This window comes from Biomphalaria glabrata, chromosome 12, assembly GCF_947242115.1.
Source record: "Biomphalaria glabrata chromosome 12, xgBioGlab47.1, whole genome shotgun sequence".
Lineage (NCBI taxonomy): Eukaryota > Metazoa > Mollusca > Gastropoda > Planorbidae > Biomphalaria > Biomphalaria glabrata.
The window spans coordinates 25,154,226-25,175,981 of record NC_074722.1 but is presented as its reverse complement, the minus strand read 5'-3'; the positions used below and the strand labels follow the sequence as shown (position 1 = coordinate 25,175,981).

The window sequence follows — 21,756 nt, the reverse complement described above, 5'->3', positions numbered from 1 at the left end:
CTAAACGGCTGCTTGTTCAGACCTCTGAAGATTGTTATTTTTTTTATATGTCTTTATAAATTTTCTTTTTTTAGCAAGTATGAAGCACAATGTTTAATAACACAAAAAAGCTTCACATTATTTTAGTCTACATGATACATAATGGAAGATTACAAAGGAGTTGTATGGCCTCTGTTCATCGTAAGCATATTTATATCATTCTTCATCAAGATTGGTCAAATGATGTTAATTTGTATAAATAACAATCCTATAGATAATGCGCTCTATACATGATATCGCATAGTAAATGATGTTATTCATTTCAATTATCCGCTGTGTCTCCCAAGACCAAGAACACTATCGCCACTCATTTCAATGTCAACATTCATTAAAGACATTGCATTTGATCCTTGTATATTCCTGGTTCTCACGTTGGCCACACTACCCCCCTATACAGCATTGAACAGTTCAATTTATATATCGCAGGCTTGAGCAAGCGAGCGACTCGTGACATCTCACACACAGACATACACACAACATCCAACGAAAACAAAATGAACCCAGGAATCTGAAGAAATGACAACATCTAATTGGATTTTAATTACACACGTCAGCCAGCAATGACAAACACAAGACTGGACTAGAAGACACACGAACAAATACATTGGTCAGCTCACACAAAGGCGGAGCTAGGCTGGGCAATCAGAGGGTTGACCGGATCGCAGGCTTTCCTCACACTCAGCTCCTGGAAAGAAAGAATGCAATTTGATGAGCAAAGATTTGCAATAATATATACAAGTAATATAGAATAGACAGCATGTTGATAATGAAATAGAATGTTGGTAATGAGGTGTCATCGGTAAAGAATGAGTATTATTACACATTACATGCAATAGCGCATTCTCTACATGGGTTTATCAAAGGATCTGATTGACAACAAAAAAACAAAAAATCCTTTTAAAAACAAAACAAACAAAAAAACAACAAAGCTTATCTAAGGGGAAGAACTCCCCCATGACAACTATATCTATCAATAATGTAGAAGTTATTTCCCTTTTTCGACATCAAACGAAATAATTAATTACCAATTGTTATTTAGATGATTGGTAATTTTTTGTTTATTGATTCATGTTTTGTTAGGTACAATAAATAATTGTGTATCAACTTGATCGGAGAATGCATGTGGGAGAAATAGCGTTAACAATTATTTAAGGGGACTAAACCCTACTAATTTAGCCATATCTGTGAATACTAAAAGGTTATTCTTTCTTGTTGGTACGAAACAAAATAATATTAATCACTAGTAATTCATTGACTAATTAGTTAATGTTTTGTATTGATTCAAGTCTTGTCTACGCCAATGAATAATTTGATCTGAGAATGGGCGTGGGAGAAATAAGGTGTACACACTTTTTTACCAGATAGAGTGAGTTGATATAAGCTTTGTAAAAATACCATTGCTTTTCAAATGAATTTTTTTATTTTTGACTACAGTCACAACATGAAGAACTTATTGAGACGCTTAACGAGATCAATTTATTGTTAATTCGGCATTCAGAATTTTTGTTGATTTGTTTCCCAAGGCGGAGGTGATCTCATTGATGAAAAAAGGCATTCAACTAAAACAAGGCAACAGTCAGTGGCGCAGCTAGAGTGTGGGGAGGGGGGGGGCAAATTAAAAAAATCCCCCAATGAGTGTTCAAAATCTGTTTATACATTAAATATTACGCCCTTATCTCACGACATGATGTCACGGGCCTCCAAATCCCTAGCTACGCTACTGACAACAGTTGAGCATAAAAAAGACCATGATGTACGGTACGCTAAATTAAAACAATAACATGGCACTCATGAATAAAAAGTTGAACAAAGTTACAAAGACAGTTTGTGAGGAAACATTAACTCAAAATCGACCCCCGAAGTGGTCCACCCAGACAGGTAAAAAGTCAGGTTTCAATATTTTCAGAAAGAATATCAGAATGAAATTCTATCAAAGGCAAATGACAGAGAAGAATGGAGAAAGAAGGTTGACAGATCTTGTTTGGTGCCCCAACGGTCCAGCAGACCAGGGGATAGGTGATAGTGAAGGTGAAGTTGGATGTGAACCTGGCCTAACTGATTTCATATATTGATTATCTTATTGATCTAATTGTTTTATATAGGGTCAATCTCTTATTGAAAGCGTCATTAAAAACTAACCATTTCGTAAAAAAAATAATCCTTAGTTGAGTATCCTATAGAAGAACAGACATCCTGCTGTTCACGCGATAATATGAAAAAAAAATTATTAATTGTTGTTTTAAATTATGTTCCACTTTCTTTGAAAAAAATAGTACCATTTTTTGTAAATGTAGTAGTTAGTATGACAAAACTTACACGACTTAGCAATACATTGAGAAAAAAATCTAAGACCGTTTGCATAAATGTGTTAAAAAATATGGTACATACATAGTTATTTCCCTTACTAAATAGCCTCCTGTGTTTGTTACTATTAATAGTGAATAGTTGTAAAAAATGGTGTATTTTTTATGAAAAAACTGCTTGCATAGTTGATTTTAAAATTAAAATTTTTCACTTTCAGAAAAGAAACAAAGTAGCCTTTGCATCAGAACTTTGAAAGTCTAAAATATGATGTCGGATTTTCAACATCTTTTCTAGTTTACGAGATCTAAACGGGACGGACGGACGGACAGACATTCCACACAAAACTAATAGCGTCTTTTCCCTTTTGGGGGTCTCTGAAACAGAGTTTCGGACATCTTTTTAGCAAGTGTATATTTCCTCTTTATTGTTAACTTTATGTGGTGCTGGCGGTGTCCTACTGTGATTTCATTACACAATGTGAACTAAACAACGCGGGTCAATGGAAATAAATTTGCTACAAGAATGAAGGTGGGTTTTATGTTCAGGTAATATGCAGGACACCTTTACAAAAGCAAGTGGCAAATCATAAAACTGATGGAAATAGATCGAAGCTTTTTTTTCTGCACACGATGTATCGAAGTGGTTTAGTTTTATTTTTAAACAGTTAATCTCGTAACGAATTACAAATGCACAAGAAAACATGTTCAAAAAAAAAAAGGGGGGAAGGGGCAAGGGGGAGAACATTGATTCAAGTCCAACAGTGATTTCAAGCCTGCCTCTGCAAAATGAAAGAAAGCTGCAAAGAGTTTATGTCCAGATAGAAGTTTCTCAAAGTGACAGTGAGTCCGATTCAAAGAAAGAATTTCCCAAAATGTTTCCCGATTCTAACACGTCGGTTTTTCATAGAAAGAAAAACAAAATTCCGAGAGTGTAGCGCAAGAGGAAGAGGCGAACCAGCGCATCCCTCCAGAAATTATTGGAAGTGAACAAATACAGGAAATATGACTTCATAAACAAAAATGGACTCTGCAGTTCTGTCCCTTCAACTTTCACTAATAACATAGTACATACGATCTTTTATTTCCCCATTCCCATATCTTTATGGCGAAGTAGAAAACCAAATAGAAGACATTTAACACAGCAGTGGAACACTTGCAAGAATAAAAAAACTCTGAGTACGGCTTTGAACTCTACTATCCCAAGCAGACGTATGGATCACGTGACAGTAAGATCTGACCAATGCCAAAAGTTTCTATGACGTCCATTGATACGCCTACTCTTACCAGCTGAAAGAGGATTTAAACAAATCATAAGCTGACCACTTACCATACTCCGTTACAAGTTTGTATTTGAGTGAAGTTAAATGCTTTTTTTTTCTTCTTCTAACTATTTCTGCCTACCAAGAGTGATATCGGTTTATTTCTGATACTGATTTATTGAACATGTTTCAAAATGAAAAGAATACGAACAAGGTCATTAACTTCAGAACTTTTTGAACGAAATAAAACAACAAAATACCCAACAGTCTACTAACAAAATTACTAATAGCATTAAAGGACATAACATAAGGAGTTAGTATTGTGACATCAATCGTGGTGAGCCGCTACGTGCGTGAACATTTTGTTTTGTATGCACCGGTATAAACAGAGATGAGTCTGTTAATAAAATGCCATACGCCTGCTGTCAATATTAAAATACCACGAACTGCTAATAAAACCTTTTTCATGTGGAAATGCAGACTGTTTTAACAACAAAAAATAGTAGCTGTTGCTGTTGTCAAATAACACTACTTTATATAATATTATGTTGAAAAACAAACATCCAATTTCTTGTATGTGGTAGATTCACAACTACAGAAATTAGTGAACTAAATACTAAAAACGTCTGAAGTTTTGTTTTTAAACTGGTGCACTTGTATGGAAACAGTTTGCACTCATTTAATTTTAATACAAAATAAAATGGGTTCGTTATCAGAACATCCTAAGTGGATGCATCTATTTTTTAGCGCGCTATAAAATATGGTCAAATCGTATTTTCAATAGCGTTTTTAGTTTGTAATTTTCAACCGGAGAGATGGTCAGACCAACTAGACAAGAGTAAAAGCCGCTGTTCTTCTATCTGGTCATCAATTCAAACATAACATTCAAAAGTGAATCTTGTAAGAATGAGTCACAAAGTTCAGGTATTGAGTAATATGAACGGGTCGGAGGGGAGGGGGGGGGATGTAACTTTGAATGCTCTAAGCGTCACTCTTCAGTACATGAACGGGTAACCCATGCAGCGTGTAACGAGTCCAAGTAGTAACTCTTTAGTGGGTCTTATTTACATGTAACAAAAGAGACTAGCTAGGGAGTCTGTTAGAAAGATGCCGCCCCCCTCCCACAGACGGGGGGAGGGGAGAAGAAATCGTTACATCCTATAAGAGTTTAGTTTTTTTCGTTCTCTGGTACTGCAGTGAGCTCTACTCGGGAGCAGGTAACAATTCATGGTTCTCTCTCCTCCACTTGTCCTTTCTTTCCGCCTCCCACAGCATTCACCCTTCCACCCCAGGTACATGAGGCGCCCTCTCCCTGCTGCACATCGAACAGCGGCCAGGCGCGGCACATACACTGACTGTGAGGAGGAAGATGGCACGCGCACAATGCCATCCTACAGCAATTAGATTTTGCACAGTATGCAAGTCCTGAGCCAAAATCTACCCCCCCCCCCCAACCCCCGGTCTGTTTTTGTGCAGGGGAGAGGGAGGAACAGGCTTTTTTTTTCCGGGGGGGGGGGACAAAAACAACAAAAGATGACGAAAAGAAAAAAAAAAGTTTTTTCGCTGCTCTACCGTTAAGACAATGGGTCTCACAAGGAGGCTTGTTAGTTGAACATAACTTCACAGCGGGGTTAGGGTGGATGGGACAAGACATTGCTAACACCTGAGAGAAGAAATGACGCAGACAATTGTATTTACAGTTCTATATATATAGATCGCAGGCATCGCTGCGTATGTTTTTCCCCTTTCTAAACCAAATACTAGAACAGGCTGCGCTAAAATTACCCCCAAAATGTACAGACAATATCGGAGTCTTCAATTACAGGGTTCACTATTTGGGGGGGGGGGGGTGAATATAGCGTCAAATACAGTACACACTTGACTTTAAACTACCTCGTATGAAAAAAACCCAGCCACGTAAAAAAGCTGCCTTCTGTCCAGCTAAGCGCCAGCAAACATTTCAACTTCAACAAGTTCCGCCAGGTGCAAAATGTCGCACTATCAACTTACAAGCTACCACAGCATTGAATCGAGACCAATCATTACAGAAGGCCTCAACACTGACCTGCGAGGTCACGGCCTGTGGAGACCAAGAGCTCGTTGCCCCTTCCTACAGACATGTGACGTGACATATGTCTCCTCACACCTTTGCTTACTAAGAAAAACGCCTCTCTCTCTCTTTTGTCTTTGCTTTTGACCGCCCATTCCTCGTCCAAACCTTTCCCTATTTTTGTTAACAAACATTGACGCGATTTATTGGTCTAAAAATAAAAAAAAGAAAGATATTAGTTTGATAAAAACGCCCATCTATTCTATCTATACATTGCAATATCTAAATGTAGCCGTTGTACTAGTTCCGATACAAAGAACTAATTCAAGGATCTTCTCACCGGACAAATACAGAGCAGACGTTTATGTAAAAATTGGTAACAGATCATTGTATTATATTATAACAATGTATGTTCCTGTTTATTCTACTCCGAACTGTCTTCGTTAAAAAAAACCTAGAGATGACAGCGGTAACTATTAGGCAATGATGATAGCACGTGAACATGACAGTCCCAAACCTGTCTATAGCACATTAAGGATTCTAGTTCCCATCACTTATAGCCTATACATAACATACTTTTATCTCAGCATTAACCATTTGGCATTAAAGAGCATTAACCATGAGGCATTAAAGAGCACTGACCATGTGGCATTAAAGAGCATTGACCATTTGGCATCAAAGAGCACTGACCATATGGCATTAAACAGCATTAACTACGTGACATCAAAGAGCATTAACCACGTGGCATTATAGAGCATTAACCACGTGACAGAAACCTACAACTTAATTTTTAAACTTCTCCACAGAAATATTTCAAATGCTTCACTTTTTTTCACCAAAACAACTTTACGGAGTTCCGTTACTAAATTAAAGTTAAAAATAGAACGCTTTACGTAAGACTCCTAAAGAAGCCATATCTCAAGAGTTCCTTTGAACTTTGATTCGGTTGTCTACCTTCACTTGTCGTGTAATCCATGAGGTCAACTATTCCTGTACTTACTAACTGCACTTCGTTCACAGAGAGGTAAAAGTCTGCACTTCCACACACAAGTCACACTATCAAATGAATCATTAGACTAGGATAAGGCTTCTGTCAGCACGAGAGGCTTCTGTCAGCACGAGAGGCCTCCAAACCAAAGGTCTGAGCTAAAATTCCTTTCCGTATCGTCTTCACCGTGTACAATACAAATACAACCTTTTCTTTTAGTTTTACAACACTCGCACAAAGTATGCAAAAAGGTATAAACTATTTTAAAAACAAGATGAAAAAAAAAAAAAAAGAAACTGGTTTTGATCAATAGTTATATCTGATTCATAAAATCTCGGGGTCGTCACTAGATCCAATATTGTTTAATACGCTCTCAACATTCCGATTTGTCTATTTCTATAGTCAGATCTGTTTTCCCTTTTTTGTTACTTCTTTTATCGCTGGCTTTTACTATTACGGTTTTTGATCACCAGTGCTGCATTAGCTGACCTGAATGCCCAAATGGTAATGCAAACATATATATATATAACACGTCTAATTAACACGTATATTTAGGGACTCTTATTAGTTTCTACAAAACTGTCAATGTACTTATGGTCTGCTTTTTGTTCTTTTCGATGTTATCACTTTGAATGTGACTGACCCACAGGAGCCCGAGAGTTTATCCGTGACACAAACTCCCGCAGTAGGGAGTTCAATAGTTGGTAGAAGTAGAGTCGATTGGATTGGATTGGATTTTTGGATTTGAGGCACATCGGCACAATTTAGGCCATGTCGTGCCTGCAGTCCCTTAAGGACTACTCTCTCTCTAAACAACAAGGGCCAGATTCTATACAGTCATATAATTAAAATCAAGGTCTATTCACAGTTAAAATAGTAAAGGTAGTAAAAATTTAAATATTTGGTAAAAATCTAATGTAAATAGTGCATGTTCACAAATTCAGAAATCAGATCTTCGTAGATAGCCCCACTTCCCGAATAAAGCCCAGTACCTTCCCAGGGTCGACATTATTAAATAGTGTTTTTAGATTAGTGGCTCTAAAATATTTCGCCCTGACATCCTGGTATCTGGGGCAATCAACGAGGATATGTTCCACGGTGAGGCGAGAGTCACAGTACTCGCAAAGTGGGGGCTCCTCTCAGAGTCGATTGGTCGGTGTGTTGGCTGCCTAGGCTATTAGGCTGTGCAAGAGCCAGGCCCTAATGAGCTGTGGAACTCATTCAGGAATTGAACTTCAAACTTTCTGACTGTGGACTTCTAGACACCAATAGACAGTCTTTTGAATGTTATTCCATAACAAGGTTTCGTCTACAAAGTATTCCTATAATTAAAAGCTACATCATTCATTTCCTGTATGAGTCTGTGGGGTCCGGTGGATGGTCGTGATGTGGAAGAAGTTAACGATTAGATTTGGGGGGAAAGGGTTAACTGTGGGAATTTAACGAGCTGAATTCAAACACATAGCTCACAACTCCACAAGTCAATATACTAACTACTCTGATAATAAGGTGCTTATGACCAAAGAAAATTGTATAGTTATGTATTGTATTGTTTGTTTTAAACTTACTTTAAAGCGGCGACCTATAAAGGGGACTAATTCAGCTTATACCGCCACTTCAATGAAATATATAATTTCTTTCCCTTGTTGGAGGTACCAAACAAAATAATTCATTACCAATACTTAATTAACGAGATTGGGTGTCGGAGAAATAACGTGTATACAAACTTTTTACCAGACAGAGTGAGTTGTAAAAAAAAATATGTCTAGTCCAGTTCTGACTTCTTTTTTTTCTATGAAAGTTGAGCCAGTGCAGGACAAAATCATTTGACTAATGGCATCGTTGACAAAGCTGGAAGTCATCCGGCGCCATTATCCCAACTTCCGGTACCTAGTCGCCAACTTGGAATATTAAACTGGTGAAAATGTTCAGGAAAAGATGCCCAAGAATGACCCCAGAAAAGTTACTAGCACTCAGAGGTCAGCAAGTTATATTTTTACCACTGACTTTTTTCCCCCCTACATTTATTAGCGCTATGACAAGAATAACACTAACTAATGAAAGACGTAACGCTTGACAGGTGAATCCTACAAAGTTAAACAAACATATCACTTCTTTGTCGTGGCCTGGCCTCCTGTAGGGGAAAAGATGAAATATGTGTCAGGGGAATATTCGGTTCGGTTGTCGAACAATTGATAGACTTCACACACAATGATCAGTTAGGCCTCCATAAAAGCTGGAGGAATACCCAGATACTTTTGTTTTCAGTCAGTTCTTGGTGCACAAGAGACTAAGATCAAGAGAAATATGTGAACACGTGGACACTAAATCATTCTTCCAATCAGCTCCATTGCTAGGTTCAAAAGCACATCGAGAAAACACGTACATAGATCTACTAGTTTATCTATTGACTCTTTTCTACAACAATAAAGTTGCACGTGTGAACTTCTCATGTGACCCTCGTCACCAACGTATTGCAACAATGTCGTCTTCTCAAATTTCCGTTGAAAACTTCTAGCATCAAGGGAGATATGCCTCGTTCTGGCAGGTCGCTTCAAGAAGTACATTTATCATGGTTCTTGCAGCGCCTAGTCCTGCCACTTAGCAGGCTAGAGTTAGTAACTCAACGTACTTGTACAGAAGACCTATCCTAAACTCGGGGCAGATCAGAATGAATGATACGCGTCCGAACAGTTTGTTTCCAACATTCTGTAACCAACGAGTCCAGCAAGTGACTGGCTTGTTGACATCTCTCCAATGGACCAAGCACGGAGAGGAACAATTCAGAGATTTATTTCTTGCGTGAATCGCTGTTTTTTTTTCCCTTCTGAAAAAGTTGCCAATTTGGCAGATCTGTGCATCTCTGGCACGTACTTTACACACACACACACACACGTGTAGGGAACTGAGAGACTGTTGTTGCGGTGTGTCGAGACAGTACACTTGAGACGAAGCACAGCCTAGGTACACCTCTGCATCCTCCCCACGTCATATGGCAGTGAGAGCACAAGTCACACAGTTTGGGTTTAGGTCCAGGTTCAGGAACAAAAAACAAACAAACAACAGCAACATATTACTAACGTTTAAAAATATAAAAATAAAACAAAACAATTTGGTTACTGTCACCACCTCAAAGTTGGTGCCATAGAGTAGAAACCCTAATTCTGTATTGTATATGTTAGTTCCATATTGTGAATCTTATTCACAACCCATGTTGCACTAAGGTGAACACTTTTGACCTTAGGTGAACCAGAGAGTTAAAGGCAGTCAGTCCACATAGAGATCTTGTAGCAAGCACTTGTATTGAGTCACTTAAGATATAAGCAGTAGAGTTAGATGTTTAAAGTAGTTGGTTCTAGAATAAGTACTAAGTTGTGATATTCGTATATTACTGTTGGATTAATACTGACCATTCCTGGGTCGAATTGTATGGTGTATTCACTATGTGGTGTTATATTAAATTTATTGTATCTGCTACAATTAGCGTCATTTCATTATTCAGTGATTTGTAACAAGAACCCAATGTCACCACCACGCCTACATTAATAACCACAGCCACATTCATAACATATAAAATCACACAGTGACAGTTACATATAAGTGGTCTAGGAGGGGGCGGGGAGGGCGAAAATAGTTCAAACCACGCTCATAAAAAATGAATCTTTCTGTAAAAAGAATCCAAGCGTAAATGTCACTAGAAATGAAACAATCATTTCAAACAAACATTTAGAACATCAACACAAGGCGAGGCAGTCGTGGAACTAAAGAAACGAACTTCAGGACCACGCTTGTCAGTGTTAAAGTCTGAATGCAATGTAAAAAGAATCATGTGACACATTAACAATACAAACTTTTTCGCCCGATCCACACAGGTTCTCAGGACAAACTGCTAGAGAGTCAACAACATCTGAAACTGAGGTGGCCATTATGAGAGGGGCTATTGGGGAGAGGGGGAGATTGAGAAAAATATTTTTGACTTGTCATTTCATGTCATCATCACACTCGCCTAAAGGTCCGCGTACAGCTGAGGCGGTCTCTGCTGGAAGAACACTTGATCTTTAAAGACAACGAACGAAATGTTTCAATTTGCTGAGGGGGCTAAGTAATCATGGAGACAGGTCGAACTGTAACAAGCCGAACTGTAACAGGCCGAACTGAGACAAGCCGAACTGAGACAGACCGAACTGAGACAAGCCGAACTGAGACAAGCGGAACTGAGACAGACCAAACTGAGACAGACCGAACTGAGACAGACCGAACTGAGACTAGCCGAACTGAGACAGACCGAACTGAGACAGACCGAACTGAGACTAGCCGAACTGAGACTAGCCGAACTGAGACTAGCCGAACTGAGACAAGCCGAACTGAGACAAGCCGAACTGAGACAAGCCGAACTGAGAAAGACCGAACTGAGACAGACCGAACTGTTCTCTGCGCAGTGTTTCTAGAGGAAGAGAAGAAAAGGCAAGAAAACATGAAACACGGACACGCAGCCTGCCGGATAGGAACAAGAGAGAAAACAAAAACTCATCTCTATACCATTTAACCACAAAGTACTAAATCTACCACGTAGACCGTATTACCAAATACATAAAAAACAAAAACAAACATGGAACTAAGATAAGATGCAAACAATGCCATTCTAGTGAACAACTCTCAACACTTGAAAGTCATTAATTGTTCAAAAGTTATTTTGATTTCTGTTTTAACGTTATCTTATTGTGACGTCAGCTGATTTGTATTCATGTTGCCCTCTGGGACACGAGAAAAGTCAAAAACGGGAAACAAAGAGAGACATTGTGAAAACATGACTGGACTCCAGTGGGTCTTGTGAACTACATCAAGTCCAATGAGAGACAAGGATTGCTGAATGGGAATGGCCTGAACCAGCAGTACAAACGTGACCAACATGGCCATGCATAATGAGCTTTCATAGAGCCTTACTCCCTAAATGAAAAGAAATTCACAAAAGACGCTTACACTGCTATATGGTCCATTGTACCATACAACTAACTAGAGAGATATGTAGACCAGCATGAGACACAAATAGCGATGTGACTACGTTGTTATGCAAACCAGACTAGAAAAACCAAAAGTAAACTTTTAGATTTGTATACAATAAAGACTTGTACACGAGCAAAGATAGAAAAATACTAAAGAATTAAAATTAATAAGTTAATGATCATGAATCTATAAGAGTTTACGTGTGTGTGTTTCTAAGCTTTTGACGAGTAATGGGGGGGGGGGTGGTTCTGTTTTGGGATCGTGTAGATATGTAGAACATTGGTTGACAAAATATGGTCAGAGGACCTACGGGGAAGGGGGGTCAGTGATGACCGTTGGGGTCAGCAGAAAGATGACAATTTAAACAATTAAAATCACTTCTTCGCTAAATGCCAGTTGATCCGATCGGATAATCGGAATACTAATCAACTCGCCCCTCACTACTGTTCAATGTGTCTATTACAAACTAAAGATTTTAAAACTTTCTTCACTTGGATATTCCCAACTGGGACAAACTCGGATCCCAATCACAGATAAATCCATTCTAATACAGGAGCGCCTTGCTGAAATATCCACAAACGAGGAACTTAAACCAATGGTTGAACAAATTCTGGCTTAAAAAAAAAAAGTCTAGCTTTTTTCACTTGGACGTGGACTAATTGTGACTGTATATGGAAGTCCCGGGGTCAAAACGTTTGAAAACCACTAGTGTAGCATGATGAAACCATGAGCTGGTTTGTCATAGTTTATGTTAAGTAGTCACGTGAGTGAGAGTGGAACAAGAGACCGAGACGCCAGAGAGTAATGACGTGGTTTTGTATTGAGTAAAAATTTGTTTCAAATACCATCTGATAGTATTACTTCTAGATTGATATCCCATCTCAAGTTGAATCTGTGTCCATGAAATGTGTAGTGAGTTTTCTGTTCACAAAAGAAGTTCATACAGTTCCTCAAGAGTAAGACTCTACTCCGCCTGCATGAGTTTAGTTGTACTAGTTATTGACATCTCCAATCCAACGACCTGGGAACAACAATGAGTAAACCTACTCATGTTCGCAAACAACGTAAGTTTACAAACAGGAAGCATGAGTAGGACAATTTATTACTGCTTCCTCTACTTCTGACTTAGAATGGAGCCTCGAAAAGTTGTCCCAAGGTGTTTTAATGATTATATTGTAGTTGGGATTTATCTCAAAGTTATACCTGAGATGAACTCCTATTGAAAAATCAGAGCAGGAAGGACTAGTCCTCCTGTAGTGCTCTGGCAAGAAACTTAGCCGTCCGGCGTAGTGCCTCATAGCTACCATACAAGTCGAGTGACTGCACAGGCAAGTCCCCCCTTAGCTCGCGGAGCTGGGGACACTCGTACAAGACATGCGACACTGTTTCGACGCTCTCTCCACAGTGACGGCATCGGGAGTCAAAGTTAGTGCGGAACCGGGCAAAGTATGCCCCAATAGGACAATGTTCCGTCCTGCACTGCGCAACTATTGACTGCTCTGACCTCCTCAGTCGCCACCATGGATCGTCGCGATCTGGGTGACGCATGCGCTGCCAGACACCACGTGCTCTGTCGGATTCCTCCCAGGACTTTAACCACTTCTCATGAATGAGTGCTCGGATTTGTGCCGTTGCTTGTAAGTACGTGCTTGGTGCTTCGAGGTGTGTGGCTGCCATTGCACCCTCCCTTGCGAGGGCGTCTGCCGTTTCATTGCCCCTCACGCCGCAATGTGAAGGCGCCCACTGCATATAAACGACAGCTCCAATAGCTCGGCGGATGTTATCTGCGGCGCCGATTGCCTCTTCTATTACGGGCGACCCTCCCCCGCCGCCACCCATAACTAGGAGACTGGAGCGAGAGTCAGTGACCAACACCACCGTAGTGGCGCTAGTCTCGCGTTGGAGCATTCGGGCCCTAATGGCCCCGAACGCCCTAGTTATCCCTGTAAGTTCGGCATCCATGGAGCATGCAGCGTAGCCGCATGGACCAGAGAGCCTATCTGGTTCAGTCCGGTCGGGGTAGACAATAAGGGCCCCATACCCCGATCTATCGGGGTCCCTCATTACCGACCCATCGGTATAACAGAATATGGCATCTGATGGGTAAGATTTTATAGTTATGGATGCCAAATTTTGGAGAATGGCAGGTGTTAATCGCCTTTGGTGGCTCCCTCTTGCCCTAACAGGGACAGGTTTATTTGTGGGGCCGGCAATCTCCACGGAGGGCACGTACTAATTCTCCTAATAGGGATTCTATCAGTGGAGAGTCCAGCTATATTTGACAAATTGGCCGCTATATGTAGGAACGATCGCATTTTAATGCGGTTCCTCTCTCTCCACTGTCACACTAAAATTGAGGTGGGTAGCCTAGAGTCGCCCCTTTTATAGCGCTCGTAGGCCGTAAGTACTGCCCTCTCCCTCCTAAGATGTAAGGGTGCCACGTTTGTAAATATTTCAGCAGCGTTTGTTGGGCTTGTCCTAAAGGTGCCACAAATGAACCGTAGAGCCTGTGCTTGTACCAGGTCGAGTGATTCGAGGGCAGTTTTACTAGCGTATACTTGAACTGTATAGCTGTATTCGATTTGTGATCTGACTGCCCCTAGATACAATGTGCGTAGCATGTCAGCTTTGGCACCCCACTTTGTGCTGGCCAGCTTTCTTAATAACGCTAACTTCTCCGAGGCTTTTCGTTCAACTTCCTGGACGTGCTGGAGCATTGACAGTTTTCTATCTAGGGTCACCCCTAGATATTTTGGCGTATTTTCACGCTGGAGTCGCAGCCCACCGAGTTGAAGCTCGAATGGAGCCTTAAGGATGTCGATTCCTAGGCTGAACAGGGACCAGGTCGTTTTGGCAACGTTTATCTGAATCTGCCATTTGTCGCAATACGAGGAGATGGTATGGAGGTCTGCTTGAAGTGCCGCCTGAATTTGGTCGGCTTTCTTCCCGGTTGACCAGAGGACAATATCGTCAGCATATAGCAGTTTTTTGGACCGTAGTGAGCTGGGCAAATCATTAAGAAAGGCTATGAAAAGTGTACAGGACAGGGCAGAGCCCTGAGGCAGGCCATTAAGTTGTCGTTTTGGCTTGCTAAGGGAGTGCTGGTATTTTGTACGTGTGCTCCTCCCTGACAGAAAGGATTGTATCCAATTGTATATCTTGCCCCGCACACCCATAGCTCTTAGCTTAAGATAGAGGCCTTGCTTCCACACACGATCGTAGGCCTGTTTTAGGTCTATGAACACCGCGTATGTGCTCTCGGACCTCTGGAACCCGTCGGCCACCTCCTGTGCGAATGTCGTGACCTGGTCGATCGGGCTCAAGCCTGCCCTAAAGCCGGCCTGTTCTGGCGCCAGGATACCGGCACTCTCAAAGCACCAAACTAGCCGCTCGTTAACCATTCGCTCAGCAACTTTGCCAAGGGTTGAGGTTAGTGAAATGGGTCTGTAGGACTCCACGTTAGTCGCGTCTTTTCCCTTCTTAAGGACTGGCACAATGACAGCACTCTTCCAGGCCCCGGGCAGTCTGGACTCTGCCCAGGTTCGATTCATAAACTCCAGGAGTTTATCTCTCGCAATGCCCCCAAGGTGTTTTACCATCTCGGGGGTAACCTTGTCTGGCCCCGGAGCTTTTCGATTTTTGCACTTAGCTATCGCTCTATCCAGCTCAGCACAACAGAAGGGCGCGTTGCACGTTGATTGGCTTTCCGGCTCATCTGGCTCCCTCTCGAGCCTCTTACGTTCTTTGTTGAGGGCTTTGGACGTGGCAGACTTCTTTTCGGGCTTGCTGATTTTAGCAAAATGTCGATTCAGCAAGCCGGCCATTTTGGTTACCGTCGAGACCGGCCCTCCGGGTGACAATAGAGGGGCAGCCGTTCGCGCTGTGTCTTTGGCCTCTAGGTTTCGCAGAAGACGCCAGGCTTTCGAGGTATCCCGAAGATCCATCCCGGCGCAGGCAGCGTTCCAATGGTCCGACCGGACGCGTCGGGCCAGTTCACTCGTGGCTCTGCAGAGCCGATTGTACTCCCGCCGGATTTCAGGGGTACCCTTCCGTTCAGCAAGCCTCCGGGCTCGCTTACGTCTCAGGACCAGCTTATTCAATTCCTGAGACCACACGCGTTTCTGCCTTACGCCAGGATAAGTCCGCGGGACAAACCTCTTGGCCGCACCCAACATAGCTGCTGTTAATTCGCCGTATATGATGTCAACGTCCCTATCCTCCACTGCAATATTCATAAGGGCAGTGTTGACTGCTGCCTCGTAGGCTGGCCAGTTCGCCTTGGTGTAACTCCATCTACGCGGGGCTTTTGGGGTTACACCACTGGCCTCTGAGAGGGCAATTGTGACTAATATGGGTCTATGGTCACTTCCAATGTCATCTAGGACTTGAAACTGAGTATGTGATTCTAGATTAGCTGTGATTAGAGTAAGGTCTGGTCTAGATTGGCTGCCATTTCCGGTATGGTATAGAGTTGGGGGAGTATGTTTATTTTGCAGACAGAACAAATTAGAATTATTTAGAAGTTCATGAATTTTATGTCCCGATGAGTCGGTTGAATCATAGCCCCACTGCTGAGACTTAGCATTAAAGTCTCCTGCGATGACATTGTGAGTATTGATATTAGTACAGTCATATTCGAGACTAATTTCATGCTTGGGGGGGTTATACAGATTAGTTACCGTGAGTTTGCGCCCTAATTTATGTATCTCGAGGGTGATGGCGTCGGTACGCCCATGCACTCGTGGACCGGGGACTTGTGTAGCAACCAGATTGTTGCGTACATAAGTAATGAGCCCCCGGCAGTCTGTGCATTTGCACTTAAATGCAGTATAACCGGTGATACTGGCATTGCGTTTGCCAGTTAGTGTCTCTTGTAGTAAAGCCACGTCTATTGCCCTCTCGTGGAGGAGTTTTGAGAGCTCTAACACCTTTGGGATGACCCCGCAGATGTTAATTTGTAAGATCAGGAGGGACCTTGTGTTTATGGGCTTAGTCCCTGAAGTGGGTTGGATCCCACTAGTGTCAATTTGGGTTGTTTGGGGGCCGGAGGCTCCCGTCACTATTTCACTTCCAGTCATATTTGCCTGCGGTGTATCTAGGTCCGCAGGAGGTTGTGGCAGACTTCCATCAACCTTATTCGAATCGGACCTCCGAAGGAGGTACGAATGCAGTGTTCGTTGAGAAGAGGACTTAGGTGGAGGAATTTTAGCTAACTTTTCACGACCTGACAAATTCCCCCTCATCGAGGTCGCGGGGCGACTAGTAGCTGACTTTTCGTGTCCAGGCCTGACGCCCACTACCCGGCGCACGGAGCCTGTTCGGGTCTGCTCGTGCCCGCTTTTTACTGTGTCTGTGTCAATCATGGTTGTATGGTTAAGGCCGTTGGCGGCCTTAGTTACTGCTCTAATGCAGCAGCGTGCATGGCCTATACTTATGTCGCCACTAAGGGCAAGGCAGAGACCTGCCCAAGCAATCACCGCCACAGATTGGCATATAAGTTTCCTGCAAGGCAGGAGTGGGGTGGCGCGCGTTTCTCGATATTCCCAGTGTCAGAGTCGCCATTGGTCGCGGCGGATTCCTCCACTAGCGCGCCAGGGAACGTGCTAGATAGAGCCTAGCTCGTGGACGCCAACCGGTCCGCCCGACGCAGCCCGCTAAGGCCGCGCCAGTCAGTCCAGTCTTTGCCCAAAGAGAGACCCGCGAATCAGCCGAGTCCCAGGAGAACCCGACCAACCCTCGAGTTGGTGTCCAGCGCTATCCGCTTTTCGGAGAACCCGTGGTCTCTTACTAACCGTTGCCCCGGGGCCCCACAGGGGGGGGGGCTGGACATAACCCCTTTGAATTCCTTTTACACTTGCCGGCTGCTCATTCATCAGCGGCAAGCAACCAGTACCCTTGGCCACTCCCTGAGAGCGGAGTGTTCACGCGGCGACCACGATGAGGTGGTACTGGAACGCCGCGCTCAAAGTTATACAGATCTTTGCAATATTCGGTTCACCTTCTAAGCATACCCGCTTCTTCAGTCAGAAGAGTTCCATCGTAGTTTTCAACCACTGCGGTTTTTCGGTTTTTCGCTTGTATTGTGCTGGTTTAAGCTTTTAATGATTCATATTTGTTTTCTTCCGCTATTGCCAACTTTAAAGCTGCTGTCGATTGTGGTGCACTGATCACTGATCCATTGTTCTTTTGCCGACTTTATTTTCATTCGTATTTCTTTGTTGGTTGAACTACATTCATCTGCCAGCAAGGGATTAACTTTCAATTTCTGTAGACAAAGCTTAGTCTTTCTTTTAGAGTCTTGTCTCCACTACTTCTAAAAGATGTCTCAAGTAGATTTTAAAAGATGCTTCCAGTAGTTTAAAAAGAATTTTTTAGTAGCTTAAACTTAATATTGACATGTTTTCTACTTACCCAGGAGCTCAGTAACTGAGTCAAACAAAATCTATTGGGCATGTTGGACAAATGGACTGAAAGATTCTGTTGGACATTTTGTAGAAATTCGGTAGCATCTGAAATATATATATTGAAGTGATATACAAATGTCTAGAAAGTAAAAAATATAAATTGTAAAAAATGTGTAACAATCTATACTATCTATTTTAATTATTTAATAGCATCGTAAACAAGTTTAAGTACTATAGACTTTTAGGTTGTTGGTAGGATAGACAAAGGGATGGTATTGCTTTATGGCAGTTTGACAAAAAGAATTCGATCTGTTAGCGGATGTAATCTACATATCTAATCTTCTCTCAACGTGTCCAAGGCAAGCAAAGTCACGTGTAAAGGTCATGTGACTGGAATAACATAAAAGAAAAAAAATGTCAACAATAACAACTATTAGTATCAACCACCCTCCCGCCCCTTCTCAGTTCTTATTACATAGATTGTCATGCCATCAATCTACCTTTGGCTATCTAAAGTAGAACATCTAGCTGCCTTTAACGACACGTGATCAAAATACTGGCACCGACACACGTACACACCCACAAAGTAAACCCTCTTAGGACTGAAGGAGACTAACCAACAACTCTTCCAAGTTTCATAATCAACAAGCATGTCAATCTATCGCTCACTAACACTTTTAAAAAAGTATCAAAAGAATAGTGTAGGACTTTTAAGCACAAAAACATGTAAATGTAAATGTATGCACTTTAAACGCACATCAATGCATTAAGAATGGCCTGTAAAAATATAATAAGGTCATTCAATTTAGATAAATTATAATTAGTATACCAATGAAGAACAACATTGTCGTGTCCTTAAGACCTGTTTTTATGTGCAGGGGTCAAGACCAATAACTTATCTAGGGTACATGAGACCTACTCAATAAAATAACTGAATGACAAAATGGCTTTATTCCTGGCATTATGTTTGAAACAAATATTACTCATCTAATTCAAGCTGCTCACGGTCCTGAACTGCACGTGCATAAGAGCGTGAGTTAACTCCCCGTGACTAGCCGGTGAGTGGCTTGATATAGATAATCCCAGGTCAGTGGAAGGATCCAGTCCCATAAGACTATCGTTTGATATCATTGTTCAAGCAAAGATTCCCTCCTAAGAGATGTTTATCATACTTCCACAAAAAGCGACCACAAAACTTTGCAAGTTAATTGCACGCTTGTCTACAGTGAAGATCAAAGAGAGACGATTGGAGAATCGGGAAGAGCTATTTAATTGCTGCCGGCGTTAATCAATTCACAAGGTCTATACTCAGACATAGTCGTAACCACCCAGAACTTCATTTTAATCTAATAAGCAATACGATGCAGTGACCGTAACGATCTAGTCTATCCTCGACAGTCCTGGATCTTGCACTTATTTACTCACTGGATAGGTACCACTAAAATATTTATACTAAGCTCTTACATTTTAAGTAAATAATATCAAACGCGTTACGCTGACCTTAAAAAAGTTAAAGTTCCCCTTTCAGACCTTTTATAGGGCAGGTGATGTAAAGGTCATGTGTTTCATTGACCTTAGTTTGAGTGTTAAAAGAGTCACACCAGACACTCTGTAGGACGTGTGCACAAGAAGTGCTACAACGTAAGCTACCTGGTTCTCTCTTGTGACACTTGCCCACAAAACTGTCAACAAAAGTAACTCGGCATTAGAGTGAGGCTCATTTAGACGCCACCCTGCACTATTCCTAGCGCCCACTCGAGGCGTATCACGGAGCAGTATCCCCCTAATCAGCTCCCACTCAGTCCACACAGACACTAATGAGATCAGTGAATTATTACCCTAAAGAGTACCCTCGACATACAGTTCACTCGATTAGAACAACTATCCAATCACCGTTGAGGACTGCGAGACTGTGCGAATCTTCAATGATATTTGAGAATTTGAAGACCGGTAGTGAAAGCCATTCCTGTCGTTTTGAAACTCATGATCTTATTATTTGGAAGCATTGTGACAGCACGTACCTTGCTGTACTTACACTTTGGTTTCACATGAACATTGGTGCTATTTGTATTTAGTCATACCAGTTGGAAATATTATTTTCTTTAAGGCACTAGACTATTTTAGTTTGGTCCGTTATGGCTTAGTAACATGCATGAAGACAGTCAGGGCCGGTCCTAGCAATTGCGGGCCCTATGCGAAACGGATTGCGCGGTAGGAATAAGCATAATGTCAACAATATGATTTTGTATTAGAAAATACATTCGTCTTTACAATAAATGTTTATTAAATGAAAGCTGACAATGCCGTTTTTTTTTTAACCGCGCGCGGGATTGGCACCCCAAAATGACAATGTTGTCTACTTTTCAGGAGATTTTTAATTTCAGGAGATTTCCAGAGTTTTTTGGTCTATATTGCAATTACAAGAGATTTCCACTAGCCCCTGGAAAATCAGGAAGATGTGTAAAACCTGTTATTATATATAAGTTATAATGTTTTAAATGTAATATTTTACATCTAGAATTAGCGCGAGGCCTATGAAAGTGCGGGGCCCACTGCGACCGCATAATTTGCAGTGGCCTAAGTCTGGCCCTGAACACAGTTTAGGTAGAGTTGTAGAGACCACATGACTCTGACGTGTACATTACGTGACACTCCTATAATTTTCTTTCTACGACGTTCCTAGGTGTAAATCTATTATCTAAACATAGAAAGTTAAAACAATTTCAAACTATTGAATGAGCTCAAAGAACATCATCTAACGTTTGGCCAAGCGCTATTGGTGATCTATTGCAAAGTCCAAGTCATTCCTTTGTCACCATTCACTTACCTAGGGCTAAGAGACATATTAACAAAAATAGAAAAAAACAACAACCAAACCACCCCCCCCCCAAAAAAAAAGGAGCGGGTCATTAAAAAAAACACAACAACCAAGAATATTATCAAGAAAGTTTGTGTTATCTGTTAGACTATAGTCTCCCTTACATACGCAGACATCATTCATTTTAAAAATAAAACGGTTCGCTTTCAGGAAGACAAAAAGTAGCCAAAATATGGTGAAAACAGAACAACCATAGCCCTTGCTGTTTTTGAGGTTTAAACATGACAGACGGACAGACAGGCTACTTTTCCTTTTACGGGGACCGCTAAAACAGCTAGGAAAAATGACTTCAACAAAACATCGTGATTTGTTCGGGGTCTAATTTATTTTGAAGAGGACGAGAAGACAGCGTTATTGTGTTAACGAAGACTTCCACAAAAGTCACGGCTTCGTCAAACCCACAGACTCACCCACAGACACCAGCACCCAGTCACACGCCACCACCCAGTCACACGCCACCACCCAGTCACACGCCACCACCCAGTCACACGCCACCACCCAGTCACACGCCACCACCCAGTCACACGCCACCACCCAGTCACACGCCACCACCCAGTCACACGCCACCACCCAGTCACACGCCACCACCCAGTCACACGCCACCACAAGGGCGAGCCGTTACCTTGTACTACTTTACGTCTGTCTCTGGAGAAAATCATTGAATTGAAAAAATGTTTTTTTGACAGGATCTTGTGTCGGATGCATTTATTTTAATTAAGAGAAGTGACTGGCCCGAGAAGGGAAGGGGGGGGGGGGGAGAGACAAGACACATTGGGAAAGAGAAACAGATATAGGGAAAAAAGAGAAGTCCAATTGCGTAATACAGGCGAT

At 41.8% G+C, this 21,756-nt stretch overlaps 1 protein-coding gene across 4 annotated transcripts in view; it reads right to left on the bottom strand.

The window, feature by feature from the left end:
- Nucleotides 1-546: 546 nt before the first annotated feature.
- LOC106071842 (mediator of RNA polymerase II transcription subunit 15-like) overlaps nt 547-21,756 on the bottom strand; it is a 128,475-nt gene continuing 107,265 nt past the window's right edge. For all 4 annotated transcript variants that reach the window (XM_056007140.1, XM_056007142.1, XM_056007143.1 and 1 more), the window contains 2 exons: nt 18,055-18,152; nt 547-724 (listed from right to left, as the gene is read on the bottom strand). In XM_056007140.1, the coding sequence (XP_055863115.1) occupies nt 653-724; nt 18,055-18,152 (170 nt within the window). In that variant the 3' untranslated portion in view covers nt 547-652. The remainder of the gene's footprint in view (nt 725-18,054; nt 18,153-21,756) is intronic.